At 44.1% G+C, this 27509-nt stretch overlaps 1 protein-coding gene across 4 annotated transcripts in view; it reads right to left on the bottom strand.

The window, feature by feature from the left end:
• LOC119977444 (GRIP and coiled-coil domain-containing protein 2-like) overlaps positions 1-27509 on the bottom strand; it is a 179186-nt gene that overhangs the window by 20150 nt on the left and 131527 nt on the right. For 3 of the 4 annotated variants that reach the window (XM_038818358.1, XM_038818359.1, XM_038818362.1), the window contains one exon: positions 5185-10928. In XM_038818358.1, coding sequence (XP_038674286.1) covers positions 5185-10928 — 5744 coding nt within the window. The remainder of the gene's footprint in view (positions 1-5184; positions 10929-27509) is intronic. The other variant, XM_038818360.1, reaches the window with a different exon arrangement.

Below are 27509 nucleotides of genomic sequence, written 5' to 3' on the forward strand. Positions count from 1 at the left end.
ATTTCCTGAGCCTGTCAGCAGGCATTGCAGGACAACATTGTGCTCCGATTGTGGACTCTCCTTTAGAGCAGGAAAACAGTTTGCCAGGTGAGAGGTGGTGGGGACTAAGAGCAGTTCAAACGGAACTCCTGAATTGCTGTGAAGTTTCTGAACTTTCATTGAATGAAGCAGCAGCCAGGTTTCTGACATTTGGCCTGGCAACCTGAGGCAAAAGTGAGGTCGCTGATCTTACATTGGGGTGCAAGCCTGTAAAACCTTCAGCGAGGCGAGGAGGAGGTGCTGGTCAATGACTGTCGAGGGAGGCAATGGAGTGACTCTCGACTTCCAGGCCAGGGCTGAGAACACTTTATTGTTAAAAGATTTGAAGTATTGAGCAGTGCCCAAACTGCACATTCATCCTCAACAACAACATCAACTAAAAGTATTGGTTACTTGTCAGCTTATTTCGACCTGCCAATTTCCGGAGACAACACATTGCCTGAAAAACATGAACAAGAAGTGGATTCTGAAATGGGAATGTAACAACAAGATATTGCTCAAGCTTATTGTTCTGCAGCTGAAGTGAGGGAAGAAACCTACCCTAAAGACATTGCCTCAAGGCCAAAATCTGTTCCACTGGGTATGATTTAATATTTTGTAATAAATAGACCAGAGAACATAGTAATATGGAAGATTTGAACAGAATTTGAGATTCAAGGCTAAAATCAGGTTAGAAGTTTTCAATAGTCCCATTTTCTGGGGTGAAGAGAAATGGTATGACGGAAAGGATAAATTGATTAATATTTTTGGAAATGTCTAAAGTGATCACTGTTATGTTTGCAAATTATTCCCTGACCCTAGTAAAGTGAAACAATCATTTGTTGATGGGTACTCGAACTGGAGAAATGGTTGAAGAGATACTGCTGATCATGAAACTTCCAAAAGTTATATTAAAGCTGTGTGTGAGTTCATTCAAAGATGTACATTATCTGGAAGAAGAATTGATTCTGCGTTATCGACTCAGTTTGAAATGGAGTGTTCTTATTGGAGGAACATGCTGAGGTGTGTTGTTGCTACAGTCACACTGCTGTGTTCCTTGGGATAAGATAGCATGATGAGTCATCAGTGTCAAATCAAAGAGGTATTTTTTTAGCCTGCCTTAAATATCTCATTGAATTTGATGAGCTTTTCAAAGAGCATTTAGAAAGATAACAATATTGTTGCTCAGGGAAGACCACCTTTTTGACACACAGAACCTATGAAGACTTCATCACTATAATGGCAGAGCAGTTCAGAAACCAACTCACTAATGAAGTAAAAGATACCAAATACTATTCCATAATAGTTGTTTCAACACCAGATATGAGTCATGTGTATCAATTAACATTAGTGTTAAAATACGTGACCAGTGATGGGGGATTTGTTGAGTGATTGCTCTGATTAATCCAGCTACAATCCTACACTTTTGAGTGCCTGGAGACAACTGTCTTGGAAATCATTGCAAATTTAGGTTTGGACATAAAAGACTGTCGTGGGCAGAGCTTCGATTATTCTGCATATATGGCAGGAAAACATTTGGGTCTACAAGCAAGACTGAACAATGCAAGCCCCTGTGCATTACTCCTCCCATGTTCCAATCACTCACTGAATCCAATCTGCAACACAGCAGCTGAATCCTGTGAGGGAGCTGTACATTATTTTGACTTTGTTCAAAACATGCGTGTCTTTTTTTCTGTTTCTCAGCATCGGTGGAATATGCTGAAATCATGCTTGGAGCAGCACAGGGAAAACATTTGACGATCAAAACAATTTGTGACACCAGGTGGTTCATTCATGTAGGTGCTGTTTTTGCTTTGAGGATGAACTTTGTTGATATAAAGGAAACTTTATTAGACATAGCCACGTCAAAATCAGGGAAACCATGTGTGAAAACTGAAGTAAAATCCTTTGCAGAGAAGTTTAAAAAGTACAATATTGCTATTTATACTGTTTTGTGGAACCGTTTACTTCAAAGAATTTGTGCCATCAGCAAATCGCTGCATAATGTTGAAGCAACGTTATTGAATGCTTCACAATTGTTAGCTTCAGTTAGAGGTTTTGTCATGGAAGCTCAAAATGATTATACCTCAGTGAAAGCAGAGGCACTAACATTAACAAGGAATACAGGTCCCACTGATGATGAGAAGCATATGAGACACAGGAAATTATTTTTGATGAAACAAGAGACAAGAAATCATTTTGAAAGGAAAAGATAAGATCATCGTTGAGACGGTCAATGTTATCTGTGACACAAAAATGGTGTAATTGTGGAGTAGAAGTAAATCTCTGAAGAAAACTGTTGAATTATTTTGCGTGCTTTTCGACAAAGGTTTGGATGAGAATACTAAGAGCCACTGAAGTAAGAGATTAATTGAATTCTACACAGAGGACATTGACACAAGTCTTTTTTGACGATTAGGTGAAAAGATTCATTAATTTCATCGATAATGATGAGCTCTATGCTTTGCGATCACCAGCTGATTTGTACAGACTAGTACATGATGGTTTTCAGGTAGCCTTTCCAAATGTGGAAACCATTCTGAAAATATTTTTAACAATACCTGTCACAAATGCATCCAGTGAATGTTCTTTCTCTGTATTGAAAAGAGTAAAAAAAATGACCTGCAAAGTACGACGAGTCAAGAACATTTGACAGGTTCAGCAATACTGATGAATGAAAATGCATTCTTACAAGATTTTACCTATAATGATGTTATTGTTGATTTTGTGAACAAAATGTGCAGAAGAAAAGCTATCTAAATTGTCATGGATGGCAAACAACCGATGAAGCAATACAATCTAAAAACTCTGTCCCTCTACCATGTTCTCCAGTCTAAATTCTGTTCTTCAAAAGAGAGCATAAGCTGGTCTGATATAATGGTGTTGTTACATGCAGACAGCTGATCACTGGTGAGTAACCACCATCCTCCATCACTCTCAATACTGGCCTTCAGAAAATCACTTCTCTTCTGGAAAAAATTGGAATCCTGCCGGACAGTTGCCAGCAAAGCCACTGGTATTAGACTTGGACTGGACACTCCACTTCATTGGAGTATTTGCTCCAGCACTGGACATTTGCTGGCTCATTCTACCTTGCACTGGCCTTTGCTGTGGTACAGTCATATAATTGGCTGATTTCTCCATCCCTTTGCTCATCAGCTAGTTCATGTTTGCTGGCCTCAAGACATACAGATTGCAATATTGACCATCTCTACCGTCATGCTGACAATAGGTAGCTGGAGTTTCAATTAATCAATGTTCTCATGTTAAAGAGCACTATAGCAGTTGAGCAATGATTTTGGGATTTTGTGGCTTGTATTGTAGAGTTCAATTAATCAATTTCAGGCTTGTACTCACAAGTTAAAGAGTATTGGCACAGCTAAATAGTGATTTGGGGTTTTTGTGCCTTGGATTATGGATTTCAATTAATCAATTACAGGTTTTCTCTCATAGGTTAAAAAGCAGTTTCAGCATTGATTTTGGGTTATTGTGGCTTGCATTGTGTGAGTTGAGGGTAGGCGGGGTCAGGAGACATTGCCATCATTGGTGCCCAGGCTTGACACCACTGGGGGAAGGACTGACATCATTGGGAGCAGGGCTTGACATCATTAGGGGCAAGGCTTGACATCATTTGGGGTGTGCCGTCATGTCACCAGAGGGTGGGGCATGTTGCAGGGTCGCAAAGAGGGAGAGCACGGAGCTCCCAAAAGTGTAAGTCCGCCTCTGCTCAGAGGGTTGTGAGAGTTTGAAATTTTCTTCCTCAAAAGGTAGTTGATGCTGAATCCTTGGATATCTCTAACATAGAAGTAGATAGATTCCTGAAAAGCAATGAGGTGAAAGCTTAATGGGGAGAGCTAGGCATGTGAAGTTGAGGTTATTGAATCTTATTGAATGGTGGAGTAGGCTCAAGAGGCCAAGTGGTCTACACCTGCTTCTGGTTCCAATCATCATGCTTATTAATTGTGTTTGATTGAGAATGCTGATAGGTGAACAAAGGCAGTCGTAAATGGAACAATAGGCTAATAATGTATATGTAGTGATATGGCATTAGAAGATGCATTCAATGGGGCGGCACGGTAGCATTGTGGATAGCACAATTGCTTCACAGCTCCAGGGTCCCAGGTTCGATTCCTGGCTTGGGTCACTGTCTGTGCAGAGTCTGCACATTCTCCCCGTGTGTGCGTGGGTTTCCTCCGGGTGCTCCGGTTTCCTCCCACAGTCCAAAGATGTGCAGGTTAGGTGGATTGGCCGTGCTAAATTGCCCTTAGTGTCCAAAATTGCCCTTAGTGTTGGGTGGGGTTACTGGGTTATGGGGATATGGTGGAGGTGTGGACCTTGGGTAGGGTGCTCTTTCCAAGAGCAGGTGCAGACTCGATGGGCTGAATGCCTTCCTTCTGCACTATAAATTCTGTGATAATACTATGTGGCGCAGTGGTTAGCACTGGGACTACGGCGCTGATGTCCTGGGTTCAAAACCCTGCCCTGAGTCACTGAATGTGTGGAGTTTGCACATTCTCCCTGTGTCTGCAGGGGGAGATCCAAAGATGTGTTGGTTAGGTGGATTGGCCACGCTAAATTGCCCCTTAATTGGAAAAGAAAAATAATTGGCTACTCTAAATTTTTTAAAAAAGAAGATGCATTCAAGTTTTAAACCTCTTTCCTCATTACATTCGATTATTTGGGGCGAAACTGCTTGTACTCACAGTATTGGCTAACTGCTGCCTTCTCAGTGTTTGCCTGGAAGATCTCCCTGCTGCTTATCCGTCGAGGACCTCTTTCCTCCTGTCCATCTCTGAATCAAAGCCTACAGTTTGCAGAGAAACTTGGGGTATGCTATTTTCACTCTTCTTCCAGCTCAGAGGCTCTTTCCCAGCCACTTCCATCACCTCCTCCAGCCAGAACCTACATCATCTTTAAGAGGTTTGGGTATGTGGTGCAAGTCTTGCACAAACCTGGATACCTGGGCAACTTGCCAAGGTGCACAGCCACTCAGCAGTAAATTTATTGCCGAGTCATACGCATTAAAATGAGCAAACAGCATGAGGTTTGTGTGCTACCTAAATCACAACAAACTGGCATGGGTTAATCGTGCGTCATAATCCCTGTGCCCATTTTCGGACCTTATCTAATTTTACCTCCGTGATCCTAAACATTGGTATTTCCTACCTTGGATTAAAGTACCTCGTATTGTATTCTTCCTCTGAAAGCTTTGTCTCTCGAACAAGGGAAGCTACTTTCTGCAATTCGCTTTCTTCTTGCTGATTAATGGTAACCTCATTTACTTCCTGAATTCTCTTCAACTGTGAGATGACTTTTACTTGTTGATGGATGACCTCATTCAGCATTACTGGAGCCCTATTAGCACTAATCGATCTTGCTTTATCAGCAACAGGAGCCTCTAAGACCGCTTTAGCCTGTAGCTTGGGGTCTACACCTAGCTGTGTTTCTTTCTTCAATTTGACATTTTGGGTGATTTCTAGATCTTCCATATTCCCAAGTGATCCAGCTGTTTCCTGCAGCCAGTTGCTCCTTAATTCAGTATCAGCACTGTTCCAGTGGATGTCACACTGTGAGGTAGCATTACTTGGGTACAAATCTTCCTCATCAACTATACTTAGGAGAAAAGGTGTTAAAAAAACTTTCTTCTCTGTGGCCAGTTCATGTATGTCAATGACAGTGTCTTGGCAGTTATTTATTTCTTCATTTATTGTTTCTTGTTGATGAGTTCTGTCTATAGTAGACATGTCAGGTTCTTGGGGATGCAGTTGCTCTTCTAAAATTGATCTTTCTAATTTAAGTGTGGCCATTTCTGGAACACCCATTTCCCCTGAAGAGTTCTCAACTGCTGCATCCATTTTTTTCCTCTCTTGTGTTGCCCAAGTAAAATCTTTCTGACCATCTGAAGGCACTACATCTTCACTGAAGTAGAATGCTTGTTCCTTCAGTTCATCGTTAATTGGAGAGTCTATGAGTTCCAACTTCTCTTCTGCAAGATCTTCTATGATTAACTGATGATTTCCTGATGAATTCTTCTTCGATTCTTGTTGACAAATGTTTTCACAATAAGGGACTTCTGTGTGAGAATTCTTTTTTAACGCAATGCTGAAATCATGCCCTTTTAATGTTTCATCTTGCAAACAACTAGCTATCCCATTCATCAGAATCTTATCATTAGCTGTGCTAACAATGGTTTCTTGAAGTTTTGCATTATTGTCCTGAAGCTCTTGTTCTGCTTCATGAAGATGGTTGTTCTCTATGTCTATCTCTACCAGTTGATAGTTCTGACATTCATTTTTTTTTTCAAAGTGTGACACTACAACTTCAGGAAGTATTATTCCTCTGTCCAGTCCTGCAGTAATCGCTTGGAGATTCCTATTACTGCTCTCCTTTAGCTGACTTTGCAGGTCAATGGATTTTGATAAAACCCTTTGCACTGTTTTGTTGGTGCAGCATTCCTGGTTCATTTTTATTTCATCTTTCAACTCAGTGACTTTAAACATCAGCAGCTTTTTTTCTTGCTCAAGATTATCAGTTGAAACTTGAAATGTTGCATTTTCATCCAGCAGCTCTGCGATCATTTCCTGGAGACCATTATTCTGATCTGTTAATAACTTGCATTTGCTTTTCAGATATATCTTCATTTTATTAGAGGTGTATTCCTCAACTTCTAGCATTTCCTTGAGGTGAATCACATTTAATTCAAGCATTTTGTTCTTACTTTCAAGGTTCTCCACAGTACTCTGTTTTTCCTCACTACTGTCCTGTGGTTCCTCTATTGTTTCTTTTGGTTCAATGTTCTTTAATTCAAAGATTTGGCTATCATTCTCTTCTCCAGACATCTGAACATATAAATTTAGATGTTTTTTACTTTCTGGTGGGTTGGGCTCTTCGCTGGAGTTATCTGGATTTGTTATGATACTTCTGTGGTGTTCATGTTCCATTTGCTCTGATTGACTCTCTGAATTACATATGCTATTGATTTGAGGGAAAAAGATTTCTCCTTCAGATTTATTAATCACCTCCTGAAGTTTTGCATTATTATGCCTCAGCAAATTTAGTTTTTCCTGAAGCTGTTGTATTTTTATATTAGCCTCCTTCAATTGATCAGTTAGATCTGCCACACTTTCCCTGTAGTACATCTGTTGTTTTCTAAATAGGTTTTTAAACTTTGAAAGAGACTCCATAAGGGATTCTTTTTCCAACCTAGAAGCCTCGACTACCAACTCATATAGTCTGTTTCTCTCTTGGAGCATTTTTGTTTCCCCTTGAAGTTTAGTACTTTCACAAACCCTTCCCGCAGGCACAACATTATTTTTAACTTTAAGTTCACTGAAGCAGTGTTGCTCTTTAAGATCACTGGGTATTTCATCCTTTGTTACTTGTCGTGAAGGTTTATCCACATCAACCTCTTGATTTCCACTTTCATCCAAAAGATCATCAACCAAATCTTCTAACTGGCATTTCTGGTTTTCCAGTAACTGGATTTGGTACTTCATTTGAGCTTGTATTTCACACTCGTGTATCTGATCCATAGAAAGAATGTTCTCTTTTTCAAACAGCCTAATTTTGAACAATTTCTGCTCCTCTTCATGGTTCACTACAATCTCTTTTAGTTCTTCATTGTTTTCTTGTACATCCTTAATAATTTTTTGAAGCCGCCCTAGTTCTTTATCGTATTCCCTTTTTTGGGTCTCTATTTGAACTGCAAGGTCACGAGAATGAAATTCTTCCCTTGCAATCTTTTTCTTCAATTCTTCAACTATGGCATCTGAGGAAAGTTTTTCTTCATCTTGGAACATAAATGCATTTTTATGGTTTAGCAACTGTTCGAATTCTCTTTTCTGAGGATCAGTAATTGTTGGAATGCATTCACAAAATGCAATATTCTTCTGTACTTCACTTTCATTAATGTGCTGTTGTATTTCTCTCACTTTTTTTTCCAATTCAGCCACCATGCCTGTCAGCAGGCATTTTTCGTCCATAAGATTCTCAATGTATGCCTGAAGTTGTTTGTTACTCTCTATCATTTCACTGGGTATTTCCAGCAGATTATTCTTTAAAACTGCTAATGTGGACTGATTAGTCATATCTGGAGTATCATTTCCAATACAACACAGCATCTCATCTGCCATTTTGACTTTTATTTCAGAGTTTACCTGGTCTATCATTGTCTTTGCTTTTTCAACAGTAATCGGAGGCTCACAAGCTTTATTGTTGCTGTCTAGAATTTCTTCTATTGTGCTCCCTGGGTAATTCATCCCTTCACAATCTCCTGTCTTCTGTTGGCTTTTAATTTGAGTACTTTTCTCACCGAAGCACAAATTTTCTGCAGTAAACTTTGTCTCTAGATTCTTAGGAAGATCTTTACTTGCTTCAAGTTTCTCCATATCCTCCAGAAATGTTATACATTTTTTCGGCCTTGTTTTATTTTTCTCTAGCACTCTATCCCCACAACACTTTGCACCCAGCGGGTCATCCTGCTGAATTTCTGCATTTAACTTTTCTGATTTTAACTTGGACTGCAGTTCAGGTGCTGTGATTTGTAGCTGGGCTTTCTCCCGGTCAAGTATTGTAATTGTTTCCTTCAGAGCTGTATTTTCCGTAAACATTTCTGATAACATGCCCTGCAGACTTTTAACCTGATTGGTATATATCTTCCACTGGTGGTTTATCTTGGTTTCCTTTTCACTAAAGTGAAACTCTTCCTCTGCAAGAATATTTTTCAGGGTAGCAAGTTTGACATCTAACACTCCATTCCTTTCCAGAGACCAATTAATTGTTTCCTCGAGTTTTATATTACTACTCAGAAGGTCCTTTATTGACTTGTGCAATTTGGAAATTTCAGACTTAGCTATGCGTTGCTGATTCTGGATTTGAGCTTCGACTTTATTCGAGAAAGACTTTTCCTCAGCAAGTCTCTTGTCCAGTTCAGATACTTTTTGTTTCAGGAGGACTTTCTCTTCTTCATGTTTCTCAAGTATACATTTATATTGCTTCACCTGCTGAACCAGTTCTTGAAGAGTGCATGCCTCTGTATTTAGCAAGCCTCCCTTGTGTCGCTGTATTTCACTGAATTTGCTCTCTAAATCAAAAATTGAAGACTGAAGGTATTTGGTCTCAGCCCCAATATTCTCAATGGAGATCTTAATGACTTTGCTAACCTTGATCACTCTAAGAATTATTTGTATAAGAGAGCTTTCTCTGCAGGCTGGTATTATGGTAATAGGTGATACATCCATGGTTTTGAACTCTGGAATAGAGATCTTTTCTTCGTTATAAATCTTTTTCTCCTGATCCATTTGGTTTTGTGATTTTCGTATGTCAGACTTACAAATCTTATCTTGCAGTTCTGAAATGTTTAAACTAAATTGGTGACTGTTTTCCTGTAGCTCCATAACAATCTTGTGAAGACAGTTGACTCTTCCATGCAGTTTCAAAATGTTGTCTTGAACTTCAAAAATGTTTTCTTGCACATGTGTGACTGATTTCTGAAGTCTCTCCTTCATGGTATCAGTAATCTCTAATACACCTACTACTGATTGCAGCTCTGATGAAGAACTTTCAAACTGGTAATTCCTCCTTTTAGTTTCTGTACTAACAGATTGGGGTCTTGCACCATCTTGCAAGTCAACATTAGCAATCCAATGGTGAGTTGCATTATACTGCACTTGTGAAATATGTTCTTTTAGATGGTTATTTTTCTCTGCGAGTTCATAGATTTTGATGTTTAACTCTGCATTTTTTTCTTGTAGGTCTTTAATTAAGAGTTGAAACTGTCTGTTTTGTAATTCAACACCATCTAACTTTAATGCTTTACTTTGTAATTCTGAAATTATTGTTAACAGTTCGTTTTTATAGTCCTGAAGGTCATTGTAACTTTTTTGGAGATTAATATTCTTGTCTTCAAGTTTGATGACAGTGGTTGTCCATTCATTATTTTTGTCCTGAAGTTCCAAGGTCATGAGTTGAAGCTTTTTATTGTCAAGCTCAGTAGCCTCAAGTTCACGGACCTTTTCTTTTAGCGTTGAAAGGGAAGCTTCAAGCACTTGTTTATTTTGGCAGAGCTCTGATATTGTGGTCTGCAACTCCAGGTTCTTGCGTCGTAGCTTCAAATTGTCCTCCGTCACATTATTCTCCAGTTCTGAAAATGCATGCAGCTGATCATTGTGGGGAATAGCTGCCTGCAGTTTGAAGTTATTTTCCTGTAGCGCCGAAACAAAAACCTCAAGTTGGTATTTTTTCTCATCCAATTCTGTGATTATGGTTTGCATTTGTTGACTTTCTTTGTGTAATTTTTCCATAATGTCCTTAACCTCAGTGACGTTATTATGCATTTGTAAATTTAAGGCTCCCTGACAGCCTTGTTTCTTATCTAAATCCACGATCATGGTTTTCAGTTGATCATTCTGTTCTTGCAATTTTAAGATCTTGTGATGTAGTTCCTGATCTTCAGTTCCAGCTACTACCAGTTTACAAAGCTTTTCGCGGACGCATGATTCCATTGGGTTAATATTGTCCTGCAGATCCACAACGATAGAGTGAAGTTGCTCATTTTTCAAATGCAGTTCAGAAATCATTGATTGGAGTTTGCCATTGTCGTCTTTTACCTCACGCACTGCAGTTTTCAAATCGGTCACTGACTCCTGCACGTCGGCGACATGGCTCCACATCTTATAAGATTTTTTAATCAGATCTGTAACGGTAGATTGCATCTTTGCATTCCTTTTCTGCAGGTTAGCATTTTTAGTTTTGAAATCATGCATTTGGACATCCACATCCAGGTTAGTTGTGGAAAATTGTTCATTTACTCGGTGAAGCTCTTCAATAACTGTCTGCAACTGTTCATTTTTCCTGTTCAGTTCGGTTATTTCTGTTTGCATTTCATTGCTCTTCAACAGTTGATCCTGGAGCTACATGAATAAAATAAGAACAACAAAAAAATTATGTATAAGATTGTGTACTCAAATGAGAGGCTGGATTCTCCACTCCCCGACACCGAAATTGCATTCAGCAACGGGGTGGAGAATCCGTTTTGACACCAATATCGGGAGCGGCGCCGGTTTTTGTATTCTTCACCCCCTGAAAAGTGGCATACTCTAGGAGTTATGCCCCGCCATTAGGCCATTGCCTGAGGCCCGCGCCGCGATGCTCCCCCGATTGGCCGAGTTCGCTGCAGGCCGCCACCGTGCGCATGCGCGGCAATGGAACGGGAAATGCTCAGGGCCATATCGGTGGCTAGAACTGCGAGCTCTACGCCGCCTCTCTGCTGGGTCCTAGCAAACGGGGAATTGTTGGCCATTTTACGCCAGTTTTCCTGTCATAAAAGACCACCATTTTCACGCTGGCATGGGGACTTAATCTCCAAAACGTAGAATCCAGCCCGAGGTGTCTCAACAATTAAGACTATCCTTTGCAGCCATGCTCCATGTTTCATGACATCATTGAAATATGATAAGATGACAGCTAAGCACAGTTGTAATGAAGTGCTGGCATTCACCTGACTAGTCTCCCATCCTGCACCCTGCATAAACCACAGCTCATCAAAAGTTTGTGCCCACACACTATCTTGCACCACCACTTTAACCCGTCAAACTGTGCTCACTCATCGACATGATCTCCAGTCCTCTAATGTCTCCAAATTGAAAATTCTCATCCACCAGTTTAAACCCTTCCATGTATTCGTCCATCCCTGTTAACCTAACCTTCCCCAACCTTGTAATGTGTTAGGAACTCTGCTTTTTCAGCCAGGGGCGGCATTCTCCCCTACCCGGTGTGACGGAGGGTCCCGGAGTAGGGGAGTGGCGCGAACCACTCGGGGGTCGCGCCTCCCCAAAGGTGGGGAATTCTCCCCACCTTTGGGGGCCAGCCCCGCGCCGGAGCGGTTGCCACCAGAAGACCGGCGCAAAAAACCGGCGCCCCCGGCAGCGGGGCTGGCCGAAAGGCTTTCGCCGGTCTGCGCATGCGCCGGCAGTGACGTCAGCGGCAGCTGGCCGCTGAAATCACTGCCGGCGCATGCGCGATGTGAGATTCTCTCCCGCCTCCGCCATGGCGGAGGCTGTGGCAGACGCGGAAGAACATAGTGCAGCCAGGGCACTGGCCTGGAGTCTGAGAGGGGGGCCCCGACCGCGGGCCAGGCCACCGTGGGGGCACCCCCCGGGGTTCAATCGCCCCTCGCCCCCCCCAGGACCCCGGGGGCCTGCTCGCGCTGCTGAGCCCGCCGTTCCAGAGGTGGTTTAAACCTCGGCGGTGGGACAGGTCTCCCAGCGGCGGGACTTCGGCCCATCCGGGCCGGAGAATCACCGCAGGGGCCTCTCCGATTGGAGTGGCGAGATTCCGCCGCCGCCACTTCCCGGGTGGCGGAAAATCTCTGCCACGGCGGGGGCGGGATTTTAGGCGCCCCCAGGCGATTCTCCGACCCTGCTGGGGGTCGGAGAATTTCACCCCAGTTTCTTGTGTATTCCTCTCTCTGCCCCATTTATGGTTCCCTTGCCTTCACTGGTTTATAGCCTACAGTTTCCTCCCTAAAATGTTTTGCCTTTCAACTTCCTTATCCATCCTTAAGACTCCCCTAACACCCACCCCTTTGAGCAAACATTTCATTATCCCTTCCTATATCTCCTTCTTTGACATTTATTTTTAGCTGATTGCTTTTCCGTAAAGTACCTTGGGATGTTTTTCTGCATTAAAGTGTGATATAAAAACAAGTTGTTATTGTCGTTGAAGTTAAAACAAGAGAAACTACCAGACCCATATGGAGATCATATAAGAGTGAAAAGTGAAATCACCTACATTATTGCCAATATTTTTAAGGAATCATTTGAAACGAGTATTGTTCATGACAATGGGAAAGTAGGTAACACAATTCCAATTTTTAAAAAGAAGAAAAAAAGTGCTGCAGAGAACTTAAGGCCAATAAGTAAGTAATGGAAAAATTAGTAGAAGGCATTCTAAAAGAGGGAATAGTGAAAGACTTGGGAGCGGAATTAGGCTCTTTAGTGTCCTTTTGTTAGGTGCTAGTCAGCTCCCTAATGTTTGAAAATAGCATCTGACATGAATTCAACAGAAAGCCCACCGGACATACTCTTGGAAAGGGTCGACACGTCCACATTTAATGACCGCTGGAAGCATTCAGAGTGCTATTTAAAGAAATCACAAACTACTTACAAGTTAGGTGCTGGATTATTCCTTCCACCTGCTGATACAATTCCAAAATCCTTGGAGCTTTCCTATACTTGTCTGAAGTTTGAATATTCTACAGGAAATTATCTGGCTGGTGCTGATCTACTTCTTTGTTTAAAGATTTGTGCTGAAACAAGTTGTTTCCAGAGATGAGTGGCCTGGTAGACCTTCCTCTTGAATTTGAGCATGACTGTGAGAATAAGAGAGGCCATGCAGAGGAGGACAAGCTGCTGAGGAGGAAGGATAGTAGGGCTCTGAGCAGCAGGCCATACTGCCAGGGAGTCTTTGGGAGACAATTTTCTGGCTTTGAATTCAGCAGCAACTGATGCTGGAGATGCCTTCTTTTCACTAAATAGCTTGTAGCTAAATTCTGCCAACAGCTTCAGCCATAATTATAACCTCAAAGCTGACCAAGAGCATCAATGCCTGTGGCTGTCGCGATATCCATGGCTCTTCTCAATTTCCTTTCAGGCTACTACTAGAGATACAAAAGAAGTCTTGCAGTTAACTGCTGCCTAAGGATGGTCACTACAGTTCTCGAAACACAAAGAGACAGCTTCATCTCGTTCCCTCTTGCTAGAAACAAAGACAGGACAAACTTGAGAGTTTGCAGACTTCCCTTTGGTGCAGGATGCCATTGGCTGCTTGACATTGCTTTGTCTGATGTGAACTGTCATTTTCCTGAAATGAAAGGGATTTCCCTTCCATTGGACCCATCGCAATATATCGAAAGCTGTTTATTGGGCAGCAAGTTTATCCACTGGGGCTTATGACTCTGGTCCAGAACCCATCATGGCCCTGCCAGGGGGCCTGGGTAGCACTGCCAAGGTGCCAGGTAAGCAGTGTCAAGATGCCCAGGTGCCAGAGGGACTGCCAGGATGCTACCCTACCCTGTCCCCGACTGCCCGGGGGTCTCCAATGGCCTGGGAGACCCCCCCCCCCCCAGGTGGTGATATACATTGTCCTTGTTTGTGTGGACTAGTACTAAAATGGGGAGGTCTCCCAGGCGGTGCCTGTGAAACCCGGACCTCGGGTGAATCCGGCGAAAGAATATTTAAATGGGCCGAATGCTCATTCAAATATGTTGATCTGGATCATGCCAGAGAGGGCAAGATTCCGATCGTGACGATTCGCAAGATTCTCTGGATACAAGCTGAATGTAGGGGAAAGCAAGGTATTCCCGGTGAATGAGCTGGCACAGCGGGTTAATTTAGGGGGGATGCCAATTATGGCAGCGACGGCTAGGTTTAGGTATTTGGGGATTCAGGTAGCGAGGGAATGGTTGGGGCTCCATAAGTGGAACTTAATGAAGCTGTTGGAGGGGCTAGGCAGGATCTTACGAGGTGGGATACACTGCATTTAACGCTGGCGGAGAGGGTCAAAGTGGTGAAAATGAATATTCTGGTGAGGTTCTTGTTTCTCTTTCAGGCTCTCCCGATCTTTATAACAAAGGCCTTTTTTCAGAAAGTGGACATGATCATCTCTGACTTTGTATGGGCGGGGAAGGTGCCGAGGGTGGGGAGGACCCTGCTACAGAGGCAGAGGCAGCAGAGGGGGTTGGCAGTGCCAAACTTTCTTCATTATTATTGGGCGGCAAATGTGGACAAGGTGCGGCGTTGGTGGGAAGGAGAAGGGGTAGAGTGGGTTAGGATGGAGGAGGAATCTTGTAAGGGGTCTAGTTTGAGGGCTATGGCGACGGCAGCGTTGCTAATGGCTCAGAGTAGGTATTCAAGGAGCCCGGTGGTGCAGACCACAGTGAAGATATGGAATCAGTTGAGGAGGCATTTTAGAATGGAAGGGATGTCGGTGCAAATGCCGCTGTGCGAGAATCATGGGTTTGAGCTGGGGGGCGATGGATAGTGTATACAGGAGGTGGAGGGAAGTGGGGCTGATCAAGGTGAGGTATCTGCATTTGGAGGAAGGGTTCACCAGTCTGGAGGAGCTAAGGGAGAGGGTAGAGCTGCCAAGGGGTAGTGAGTTCAGATATCTACAGGTTAGGGACTTTGCGCAACTGGCCTGGAAGGGGTTCCCTAGGTTGCCGGGATACACCCTGGTGGAGTTACTACTGCTTCCAGATGTGGAAGGGGAGGGAAGAATTGGGGATATATACAAGTGGCTGGGGGAGTAGGGACGCGGGCGGCTGGTGAAGATCAAGGAGAAATGGGAAGTGGAGTTGGGAGGGGAGATCAATTGGGAAGTATGGAGTGAGGCACTGTGTAGGGTAAATGGGACCTCCTCTTGTGCAAGGATGAGCCTGATACAGTTTAAGGTGGTGTAAAGGGTGCATATGGCTCGGGCGAGAATGAGTGGATTCTTTCAGAGGGTAGTGGATGAGTGTGAGAGGCATAGTAGGCGGGGCCAGCGAATCATGCGCACATGTTTTGGGGTTGTGAAAAATTGGGAAGATTCTGGGCGGAAGAGTTTGCGGTCTTAGCCAGGAGAGTGGAGGAGGAGGTGGGCCCGGACCCTTTGGTGGCGATATTTGGGGTTTCAGAGAAGCCAGAACTCATGGAAAGGAGGAAGGCCGATGTCTTGGCCTTCACCTCCCTGATTGCATGGCGGCAAATTTTGTTGGAGTGGCGGTCAGCATCGCTTGGTTGGGTGACCTTCCTGTGGTTAGAGAAGATAAAGTATGACTTAAGGGGCTCTTCAGGGGGGGTTTGAGGAAAGATGGGGGATGTTTATGACCGTGTTTGAGGGGTTGTTCATTGCGGAGGGGGGTTGGAGGCGTGAAAAAAGGGGGAAAATCTGTACAGACTGTATAGTTGATTGTTGGGAAGTATGTTTCCCGGGATGGTTATTCGTTGTAAACCTGTTTTGATACATGTTTGTAATAAAATACATTTTTTTAAAAGTCTGGCACGATTCAGCGGCCTCATCACGCCCTTAGAAATGTTTTCTGCAGTGGCGAGCAGAATTCGCCAGTGGGACAAGTTCCTCAGAGATCAGGGTGCTATTTTGGAAGGGTGCCCCGATCTTTAAGTGAGCTTGAAGGTCCCCACACCCCCCATCCATGGACAATGCTACCCCCGCAGACATGGCCATTTCAACCCCTTTAATGAGCACACCCCACTATGGGGTAATTGGGGACCCTCCTGTCAGCCCCCCCCCCCCACTTCAGGGTACCAGTTTGGCAATGCCAGGGTGTCTCGTTAACACTGTTAGGGTGCACATTTGCCTCGGGGAGTACCCCCCGGCACTGTCCTGCCCCGAGCACCCGGGGGCTCAAATGGCCTCTAAGAGCCCTGGGGTGACCATTTAGCATGGCTTCTGCTTGTGGAGACTGGTACTAATCGGCATCCAGTTGAGGTCTTGTCGGTGAGGCTGGTGACTCCCATGAGCCAGAGGAATACGGCCTCAATAGGTCGCGCATATTTAAATGAGCATAATGGTTATTTTAATTTATAGGATGTAGGCTAACCGTATTGGGTTTCTATTTTGCTTCTTGTTATTTTGAATTTAGGAATCCATGCCTATCTCCGTCGATGGCCTGGGCAGATTATATATCCTGGGGAGGTCTAGATTCCTTCTGACTTTTCCTTGGGGTTGATATTTTTCGGAAAATGAGTAGTGGCGCACGTCAAGGTGTGTACGGTTAATCCTTGATTGATTTGTTGATCATTGCTAGGCCGGTTTGGCCGTCTTTCTCTGAGGTTTTTTTTCTTCTTCCCTTCATTTGGATGAGCAGAGTGCTGTTACAAATCCTGGTCTGACTCGGTGGTCCTTGAGGTTTCCCCTTTCTGTGCTGGGGAGGAGGGAATCAGCCTCCCCCTCCCCTCAGAGGACACCCAATTATTGGGTGTCCTGATGGTTTTTCTTCTGATGGGGTCACCCCAGTTTGGGGCTGATGTAATCTGTTTTTTATGAGTAGTGGGGAGGTGCACTGCCATGGGTATGGTTGTGGAGGTGCAGGACTGGCTGGGATAAAGGTTTTGGGGTGTTCTGGAGATCCTGAGGAGATGACATTAGTGTGTCAGAGGGAGCTGGGCTAGATCAGGTCTGTGATAGGTATCCTGTTACCCCTTGGAACTTGGGATGTCCCTTCTTATTAGGGACATTCTGAGAGGACTCTTCTGTGCACGAGGACCTGGGGTTGAGCTGAGTCCTGTATTTAGGTTGGTATACTATTGCCATCCATTGTGGTCAGGAGGCTCTCTTATTTGATTGACCAGTTTTTTTTCTTTCTCATCAATAAAATAAATGAGTTGATGGCACAAATCATCGCAAATGAGCCATTCCAGAGACATGGTTGCAGGATGCTCATGACTGGAGTTAAATATCCAGGGGTATCAGACTATTCCGGAAGGACAGACAGGAAGGTAAGGGAGGTGGTGTAGGTCAGATACGTAAGCATGATATTAGAGTGGTAGTGACAGATGATATCGGTTCTCTGGAGAAAAAGGTTGAATCCATTTGGGTGGAAATAGTAAGGAGAAACTGATAGGTGTAATTATAATCCACCAAATAAAAACATCACGGTGGGATGGACAATAAACAAAGAAATAACTGATGCACGTAGAAATGGCACGGCAATTATCATGGGGAATTTTAATCTACATGTCGATTGGTCAAACCAGGTCGGTCAGGGCAGCCTTGAGGAGGAGTTCATTGAATGTATCCGCAATAGTTTCCTCGAACAGTATGTAATGGAACCTACGAGGGAGCAAGCTATCCTAGATCTGGTCCTGTGTAATGAGACAGGAATAATTAATGATCTCATAGTTAGGGATCCTCTCGGAAGGAGCGATCACAATATGGTGGAATTTAAAATACAGATGAAGCGAGAGAATATGAAATCCAATACCAGTGTCTTGTGCTTAAACAAAGAAGACTACAATGGGATGAGGGAGGAGTTGACTAGGGTAAATTGGGAGCAAAGACTTTGTGGTGGGACAATTGAGGAACAGTGGAGGACTCTCAAAGAGATTTTTTCACAGTGCTCAGAAAAAGTATATATCAGTTAATGTCCAACAGATTTATTTGGAATCACTAGTTTTCGGAGAGTAGCTCCTTCATCAAGTGAGTGTGCTCCGGGGAAAATACATGGCGATTTCCTGATCCTTTGTTATCCTTTTTTTTTTAATTTAGAGCATCCAATTCATTTTTTCCAATTAAGGGGCAATTTAGCATGGCCAATCCACCTACCCTGCACATCTTCGGGTTGTGGGGGTGAGGCCCACTGAGAAATGGGCAGAATGAGCTAACTTCACACAGACAGTGACCCCGGGCTGGGATTGAACCCGGGTCCTTGGTGACGTCAGGGAGCAGGGCTAACCACGACTTCACCGTGCCGCCCTCTATCCTTTGTTATCCAATGATCCATTTCTGCTAGTTCTCCATCCCTTTTGTTTTTATTGGGAGGCATTGACGACACTGATCATAAATCATTGACTATATAGCTGCTGGTCCTCTCTGTATAATGGTGTGGAATGATGTTGGTTCTGTACTGGGCCTGAGACTAGGGTTATGTTGCATTGTGTGTTATATGTTTTTCGAACTGGAGTTCTCACAAATTTGTTTTGTATTTTTTTTCTTTTTAAAGGTAGGTATAAAGAATCCGTGATTGGATCCTGCAGGGGTACAGGCAGGTCTGATATCCCAGTGTAAGAGCTGGCGGTGTGTCATTGGTGCCTCTGGCGCTGTTGGAGTTGAGAAGTGTATGTTGGAGCGTGTCCAAACATGGTGGGGAAACTTATCCTGCACTCTCAGGTAATTGCGAGCAATCACCACATGGGAAGATGTGCACCATTTTACCACATTTTCAAGGCCTTATCCTATTTCTCCCTTCTTCTCTGGTGGGGTGTTTAAGAGGTGGACCATTTAGGACTGAGATGAGGAGAAATTTCTTCACTCAGAGGATGGCGAATCTTTGGAATTCTCTACATCAGAGCGCTTTTTTATGGAGGCTCAGTCATAGAGTATTAACAGGACAGAAACTGATAGCTTTCTGGATATTTAAGGTGTCAAGGAATATGGAGATAGTGCAGGAAATTGATATTGAGTTAGATTGTCAGCCATGATCTGGTTGAATGATGGATCAGGCCGAGGAGTCGCATGGTCTACTCCTGCTCCTATTTCCTGTGTTGCTATGTAATATGAATATACTTTCTGAACTTCTCAGGTTCTCTTTAGTGCTTTACATGTATATGGTGCAACAGTGAGAAAGCTGTTCAGCTCTAGGACAAAGGCAGAGAGTATTGTAACAATCAGAATTTGAAAGTTACCCTATGGATTTCTTCAATTTCACAATTTCCTGGTAAGGGAGCAAGCACTGATGTTCCAGCTTTTTGGCAATCAATGTGACAAGAGCTTTTGTTTAGGTGTGATAAACATTTCAGTTGTTGCTAATGCTCAAGCTATGTGATGCTTATAAGTTATACATGCTACAGTCATGCACCGACCCTTTGGCAACAAACTGTGGCAGAAATGTTTATCTCCATGAATAATAACAATGCCACCTCGGAAGAGGAAAGTGGCTTTTCTTACTGATAAGGTGAAAGTAACTGAATGAGGTGAATGTTTTCCAGGTTCCCAACATGAAAACGCCAAACAGATTGTTATATCATAGCCTTATTTAGGCTGCACTGGAATGTGCATATTGGAATAAAGCAAATGAGTCAAATACTTTTTCAGTTATCCATAACAAGTATGTATTCCATTGTTAGTTTGATACAGTATTCAAACTGGTTAAAGGATGGAAATGGCTAATTGATCAAATAGACCTGGAAAAGTCGTGGGGCTGGATTCTCCACCGGCGGGTGCTCCGTTTTGCCAGCAGCCCGGGGGTTTCCTGATGACACAGGGCTGCCCCACAATGGGAAACCCCATTGACCAGCCGGCTTAACGGAGCATCCCGCCAACGGGGTGAAACAGAAATGTGGCACAGCGGGCCGGAGAATCCAGCCCATTATTTCTGACTTGTCAAATGAAAGGAGTTTGATAAGATTCAACGTAAGGGAATCATTGGAACCTTTATCAGAGTGGATAGAATAAATAGGGGGGTGGCAAATGCTTTAAAATTTTAATATGGGTGGAATCTACAAGAAATGTAAGCAGCCTAATTGTAAACAAAACAGAGATAAAGAGCATGGGATCAGTTAGCTCAGTTGACTGGATGGCTGATTTGTGATACAGAGTGATGCCAACAGCATGAGCTGGGGGTCATTAATGAAGGTCCTGCCTTCACAGCCTTGACCCTTGCCTCATGTGGTGACCCACAGATTAAATCATTACAGTTAGCTCTCTCTCAAAGGGGCAATTACATTGCATAGATGTTCACTTATTTTTCTTACCTGCTCTGTTTAATTCTCCATTGCTGGATCCAATCTTCCCTTGTTGTGTTTTTTACATATTGGGTTAGAAAGCAGCCATAAGGGAACTCTACTCCCGTAACCCCTTTACCTACCTCTTCTGTCCAATTAATATCAGGGTGGTTGTAAACCCCCATGATTACTATTCTATGTTTTTTTTAACTCAATTCCATAATTTATCAACATTTTTGTTTCTCCACTTCCCTTCCGCTATTAGACTGCACCTAATAATGATTATTCCTTTATTGTCCTTATCCATATAGATTAAGTCCTGAAATCCGTGTTTGTTAGGTGAATTGGACATTCTGAATTCTCCTTCTGTGTACCCGAACAGGCGACTAGGAGATTTTCACAGTAACTTCATTGCAGTGTTAATGTAAACCAACTTGTGACACTAATAAAGATTATTATTCTATTTTTGTCCTGCTGTATGCTTTTCTCTACTGCTATAGTGTTATCCCTAATCAGTACAACTACTTCATGCCCCCTTTCCCTTCTATCTTTCTAAATATGTACCCTGCAATGTTTAATTTCCAGTCCTGATTCTTCTGCAGCTATTTCTCAGTAATCCCTACTTCAGTAGATCATGGTAGATGAGTCATTATGGGTGTGCGCGGTCACTTTTTTTTTAATAAACAATTTTATTGAGGTAGTTTTTGGCTTTATAAACAGTTACAGACATCATCAGAAAGAAAGCAAAAAAGGCAAAAATGTGCAAACATCCATGTACTTTCAATACTTCAATCATAACACATTGCACAAGCCCGCTCCTCTCTCACCGGTACTACCCGCCATATTTTCCCTCCTACTCTACTCTACCCCCACCCCCTGCTGATGCTCACTCTCCCGCAAAGAAGTCAATAAATGGTTGCCACCTCCGGGCGAATCCCTGCACAGATCCCCTCAAGGCGAACTTAATTTTCTCCATACCCAGGAAACTCGACATGTCCGCAAGCCACAACTCAGTCTTCGGGGGCTTTGAGTCCCTCCACGCCAATAGTATTCGTCGCCGGGCTATCAGGGAAGCAAAGGCCAAAACATCGGCCTCTTTCTCCCCCTGGACCCCCGGGTCCTCCAAAACCCCAAAAATTGCCACCCCTGGACTCATCACCACCCTGGTCACTATTTTTTAATGTGAAGAAAAAAAACGGCAGTAATTCATATTAAATTAATGTGGCAGGGTTTATTGAATAACTTAATTGCACAAATTGTACCCTTTAATCACAATCACAGTATTTAAAAACCATCAAATTCGTTGTCTTCTGCATCGGATGCAGAGTTCATCAAATGCATTCTGAGTCACTTTGGCCATGGCATCATTGTAAGGATTCCAATTTGATCAAATGTGGCGCTTTTTCAGAATCATTCCTCTGCAACATCATCTTCCTATCCATCCATCGAATTAGATATTCCGCAATTTTTGAACGATTTGATGACACTTGTTGCAGTAATGGCACCCAACAATTTGATGATAAAAACATACAAAACATCAAGTGGGGCAGCATGCATATTTCCACTCTTTGTGAAGGTTTTTCTCCATCTACCATCCACCTACTCCAGTCAGTGTGAACATGACCCTTGAATGGCTTGTTAGGAAGCCTAGTGGCACAGTGGTAATGCCTCTGCCACTGGACTAGAAGCTCCAGGTTCGAGTCCAACACCACTTGTTAGCCACAGAAGAAGCATTCAACGTGGTGATAATCAGCTCAGAAATACTTCCACTGCTTCCCCCATTCTTCCTCAAACAGTTAAAAAAACTGATACGCTAACAACAACAATGGCGTGTTGAGGCACACGTCCAAAAGATTGAACTGTGTGCATTAGACTCCTTGGTATAACTGCAATGTGGGTGTTATTTCTTTGTTGGCACCTCTTCATCACATTGGTTATATGGGATCTGAACTTGTCCTACACTAATAAACTGCATTCTTTATGTAGACCCTTCGGAAGCCTATTCCACACATTATTGAAACATAACTTCACTTCACCCTCACTCATCCAACCATTGTCATGAACATGCACAAAAGTCCTGCAGGAATTCCTGGCATATTTTAATGTTTGAAAATTACCATTGACTTTAATTTCATTCTATTGACCATGCAAGCAAGTAGCACCGTGAATATTCTCTGTGTTCTGTCATTTTCACCAGAACAGTTTTCAAATCTTTCCATTCCACAGCTTGATTGCTGGGCATATCGAAATTCATCAGCGTTCCATCCATGTTGTCGATGTAAATTTATGGATTCTTGTACTTTTGATGCTGACTGATGATGAATTGTTGAAACTGGTCATTTTGACATCAAGGTCTTTTGGTAGTTTCTGAATGACCTTGTTTTCTGCCACAACATTGAACAGTTATGTTCCATAAGGCAGCTACACCATTATCTGGTGGTCTAAGGTCTTTGCTGGACTGCGGGATTCTCCGTTTGCTGGATCCTCCGCTTCGCCGGCAGTGCACCAATGGCCACAGATTTCTCGACGACGTGAGATGGCCACAATGGGATACCCCATTGGCCAGTTGCTGGACCGGAGGATCCCGCTGATGGTGGGGGCACACTGTGCCGGAAAATGGGGCTGGCGGGACGGAGATTCTCGCCCAGGGTTTGATTTTGTCCACTTCAGTGCACCTATACACTTTGCATTTCTGGTGGTGATGAATCATTCTAATACATTCTTCTCAAGATCAGGCCACTGGTCTGTCCCTGTTCTGTTGGCACATTTGGATTCGGGCGTCTTCTTCAGGATGGATTCCTTCTTCTTCTGTTCTCACGCTAGGTTTTCACTTACACCAAATTCCCTCACTGCAGCACAGTTATTTGGTGAGTTAGAAAATATGAAAGCAGCTTTGTATTGAACTTGTTTGGCTGTCAGGTGCGATCCACTCAGTATGGGTGTGACTTAAACTCCCATATACCTTCTTCACAATGTCGCCTTTGTCGCCTCCTTAATCCTGTGCACTGACTCCGGTAAGTAAAGCATGCATTTCTGGGGTGAAAAACTGAGGCCAACTGCTAATGCGATCATGGTATTTCATAGCTGAAAAGGGGCAAGGTTGAGCTTTATACTGAGTATATGACAAAGCATGGCTTTTGGTGCTGATAAAATGGGGTTATTTTATTTGCTAGGTCTATAATCTATGGTGTCTGAGTCCTCTGAATGCATGATACCTTCAGCTCCTCTGTTTTATTATGGACACTGTGCATTTCTGTGCAGACATTTTAACTAATTTTTAGTACGATTTCCTCAGACTTTGGGAGTAGACTTTGGAAATGTGGAGTAGTTTCCGGGAATATAGAGGGCGCGATTCTCCCAAAACGGGAGAAATCGTAAGGCTGGCGTCAAACCCGCCCGGGTTTGACGCCAGCGCGCCCCTTCCCGACCGGGAACCGATTCTGGTCCCCGGTCGGGGCTAGCAGCCCGACGCCGCAAGCTCCGGCATCACGGGCTTAACGAATTTCGTTAAGCCCTCTTGCCGGAGTTAGCGCCGGCTGACGCGCCATATGACGTCAGCCGCGCATGCGCGGATTGGAAGACTCCAACCCGCGCATGCGCGGATGACGTCATCGCGTATTTGCGCGAAACCCGCGCATGCGCAGGCCGGGATGCCCCTCAGCCGCCCCGCGAATGGATACTGCGGGGCGGCGGAAGGAGAAATAGTGCGTGGGCATCGGGCCCGCTGCCCGCGATCGGTGCCCACCGATCGCGGGCCCATGGCACCCTTGGCACGGCCGTGGTACTGCCGTGCCAATCGGTGCCATGGTTATAAAAAGCGAGTTGTTCCCGCCGTTTTTACGAACGGCCAGACCAGGTGTGTTTAGGCAATGAGAGGGGGGGGAGAATAGCGGGGGGGGGGGGGGGGGGGGAGAATAGCGGGGGGGGGAGAATAGCGGGAGGGCGGGAAAAATGTCGGGAAGGCCCTCCCGCTATTCTCCGACCCATCGTGGGGGTCGGAGAATTTCGCCCAGAATGCTTTACCATACAGGAAAAGAAAAACTACAAATGGTGTATGCTTCAAACAGAAAGATTTGCTAAAGATTTGTCAAACACCAACATTTCCTAGACCAATATTTTTAATGATGAAGAAAGGCTTGAAAGAATATTTTTTCCGTGTGGAACTGAAGAGGTCAAGGTGAATCTGACTGAAACATTAAATTGTGAGCGTTTTTGGGAAGGTAGATAACAAAAGATTGTTTTCACGTGTTGACAAATTGGTAACAGGAGGCATAGATTGATAATTATTACTAAAGAATGAAGGAGGATCCTCGGAGAGTTTTTTTTCCTATTAAGAATCTATTTAATATATGAAATCCTTTACCATAACAAGCTACAGTTTGTGAGACTATAATATCATTTAACAAGTAACTGGGAAACTATTTAAAAAGGAAGCATATAATACAATATGGAAAAGGACACGTAAATGGGACTTAAGTTGATTGCTGCATTTAATTATTTTTAATTCGGATGAATGAGGCAGGTTGAATGGCCTTCTTCTGTACTATAATTCCTATGATTCCTGTGGTCCTTCTTTCCAGAAGTATAATTGGAAAAAACAGTTCTCGGTTTGGCAATGGTGCACAGTTTGGATGGATTGAAATGTACACATATATAACCAGGATCTTGATGAATGAAATGGCTAATTTGGGTCCTGCAATGTACACACCATAACCACAGTCATTATGAGTTAGTTCTTTCAACAACCTCTCCCTTGCCATTCAAGAAGTTCCTTTAGTTAAGGCATTGTTCTTCTGACAGCACTGCATTAGTTAATGACAGTCACAATGTGCCCAAAAGCAACAAGGTCTAAAATATTGCTCAGGGTGGTTGAAGTCATTTTGAGAGGTGAAAGTTGGCAAGTGTAGCCAATATAATACTTGGCAGTTTGAAACCTTTCTGGATTTCTTCCTCGTTGCATCCTAATTATTTTCAAAATATTTATCAATAATTCAATTATTTCTTCCCACACCAATCAAATGTGGCACTTTAGTGATGGAGATTCCTTCCCTTCTGTGTAGAACTTTAGTCTGTTAACAAACTCACAATGCCTCCAGAGCCTGTTCTTAACTTTTCCTCTACATTCCATCTGAGCCATCAAACTATTGGCCACAAACAAATGCTGATCTTGGTTGCATTTTAAAACTAGCATGCATCTTTTTTCAGACCCTTAAAACTAAATGGTTAATTGGGCTGCCTCATTGCATTATGTGCATAAGTAGAAAAAAACATGGCAGCTTGCCAAATCATTCATTCATTCCTGTTAATGGGAACTTCCTGTGGCGGCCATGGAGTGAGTGGTCACACATTTGGTGGCTCCCGCTCAAGGTGGATTTTTTCGGTCCTTCCCCACCTGACTGGCGTGGTAGTTGAGGACAAAAGGTGTTTGAGGTGTTGAGGGAAGGTAATACTCCTCTAGTGAGGTCAGTGTATGGATTAGCGGATGGGAAGGTCCATGGGAAAGAGAGAGCAGTTGGAGCAGGAAAGTTTTCTTGTTGCGACACAGTGAAGATGGCAGAGGGCAAGGGGACAGCGCTACCCTCCAGTAGTCGATGGAGCAGCTGGTGGAGTTTTTAAATAACAAATTCCAGCAGCAGAGGAAAGAGGACTTGGCCAATTTGGCCAAGGTGGTGGAGCCGCTTAGGCAATGAGAGAGCAAGTGGAGCAGAGGCAGGAGGCTCAGGGTCTGGTGATCAAGAAGGTGGAGGAGTCGGCAGTGGTGCATGAGGATCGACTGACCTCACTGGAGGCGGAAATGGGGATGGTGATGATCAGCCAGAAGAGGCTGAGAGAGAAATTGCAGGACATCGAGAACTGCTCCAGGAGGCCGAATTGGAGGATTGTTGAGATGCCTGAAGGCATCAAGGGAGAGGAGGCCGTCAAGTTTGTGGCGGGCATGGGGGAGGGGGCCTTCGACCGGCCCCTCGAGGTGGATTGAACGCACAGAGGCCGCAGTTGGGGGGGCCGCCGAGGGCGATAGTGCTGAGGCTGCATCGGTTCCTGGATAAAGAGAAGATCTTGAGGTGGACGAGATAGACAAAGAAATGCACCTGGGACGGGAGTGAGCTGCGGATTTACCAGGGCCTGGGTGCGGAGCTGGCCAAGAGGAGGGCTGGGAACAATCAGATAAAGGTAGCTCTCTACAAGAAGGGTGTGAGGTTCGGGGTTTTGTACCCTGCCCACTTGTGTATGATGCATCAAAAACAGGAATTTTATTTTGACTCGCCGGAGGTGGCAATAGAACGTAAGAGAGACCATGGGCTGTGAGCAGTGTGAGGACAGTGAACTTTGGAGAGATTTGGTTTAAATTGTGGGGCACATTGGATGGGTAAATTGGGGTAGATTTCGATGCGGGAGTGGTGATGGTGAGTGTGTGTTTTGCTTCCCTTTGTTTGATGGTGGTTGGCAAGATGGGGGAGGGGAAATCAGAAGGCTTCGATGGGGACACCATCATACTAGTTAGCAGGAATAGTTAACGGGAGTGAAGTGGGGGACTGCTAGAAGGAAGGCATGGAGGAGGGGGGGATTAGATTGGTTCTTTGTTTAGTTATGAGGGGGGAAGGGTTGCTGACATGAGTGTGGTTGGTGTGGCGCAGTTGGGAAGGGAGAGATGGCGGCAGACAACTGAGGGCAGGTGTGGAGGGGCGCATGATGCGGGCCGGGAGCTGGTTTAAAAAGGGATATGGCTGGTCGTGGGGGGGGGGGGGGGGGGGGGGGTCTCACCCCACCCCGTCCCAGACTTGTCACATGGAACGTGCAAAGGTTAAATGGGCCGGTTAAATGGTCTTGTGTTTGCGCGCACTTGAAGAGCCTGAAGGCGATGTTCTTGCAGGAGATGCACCTGAAGTTGGAGGATCAGATGAGGCTGAGGAAGGGATGGGTGGGGCGGGTGTTCCATTCAGGGTTAGACATGAAGAACGGTGGCGAGGATGCGCAGGTTCTTTGTGGGAGTGGAAGACAAGTGTGGGCGGTGTGCAAAGGGGCCCACAAATCACATCCACATGTTTTGGG

This window comes from Scyliorhinus canicula, chromosome 14, assembly GCF_902713615.1.
Source record: "Scyliorhinus canicula chromosome 14, sScyCan1.1, whole genome shotgun sequence".
Classification (NCBI taxonomy): Eukaryota; Metazoa; Chordata; class Chondrichthyes; order Carcharhiniformes; family Scyliorhinidae; genus Scyliorhinus; species Scyliorhinus canicula.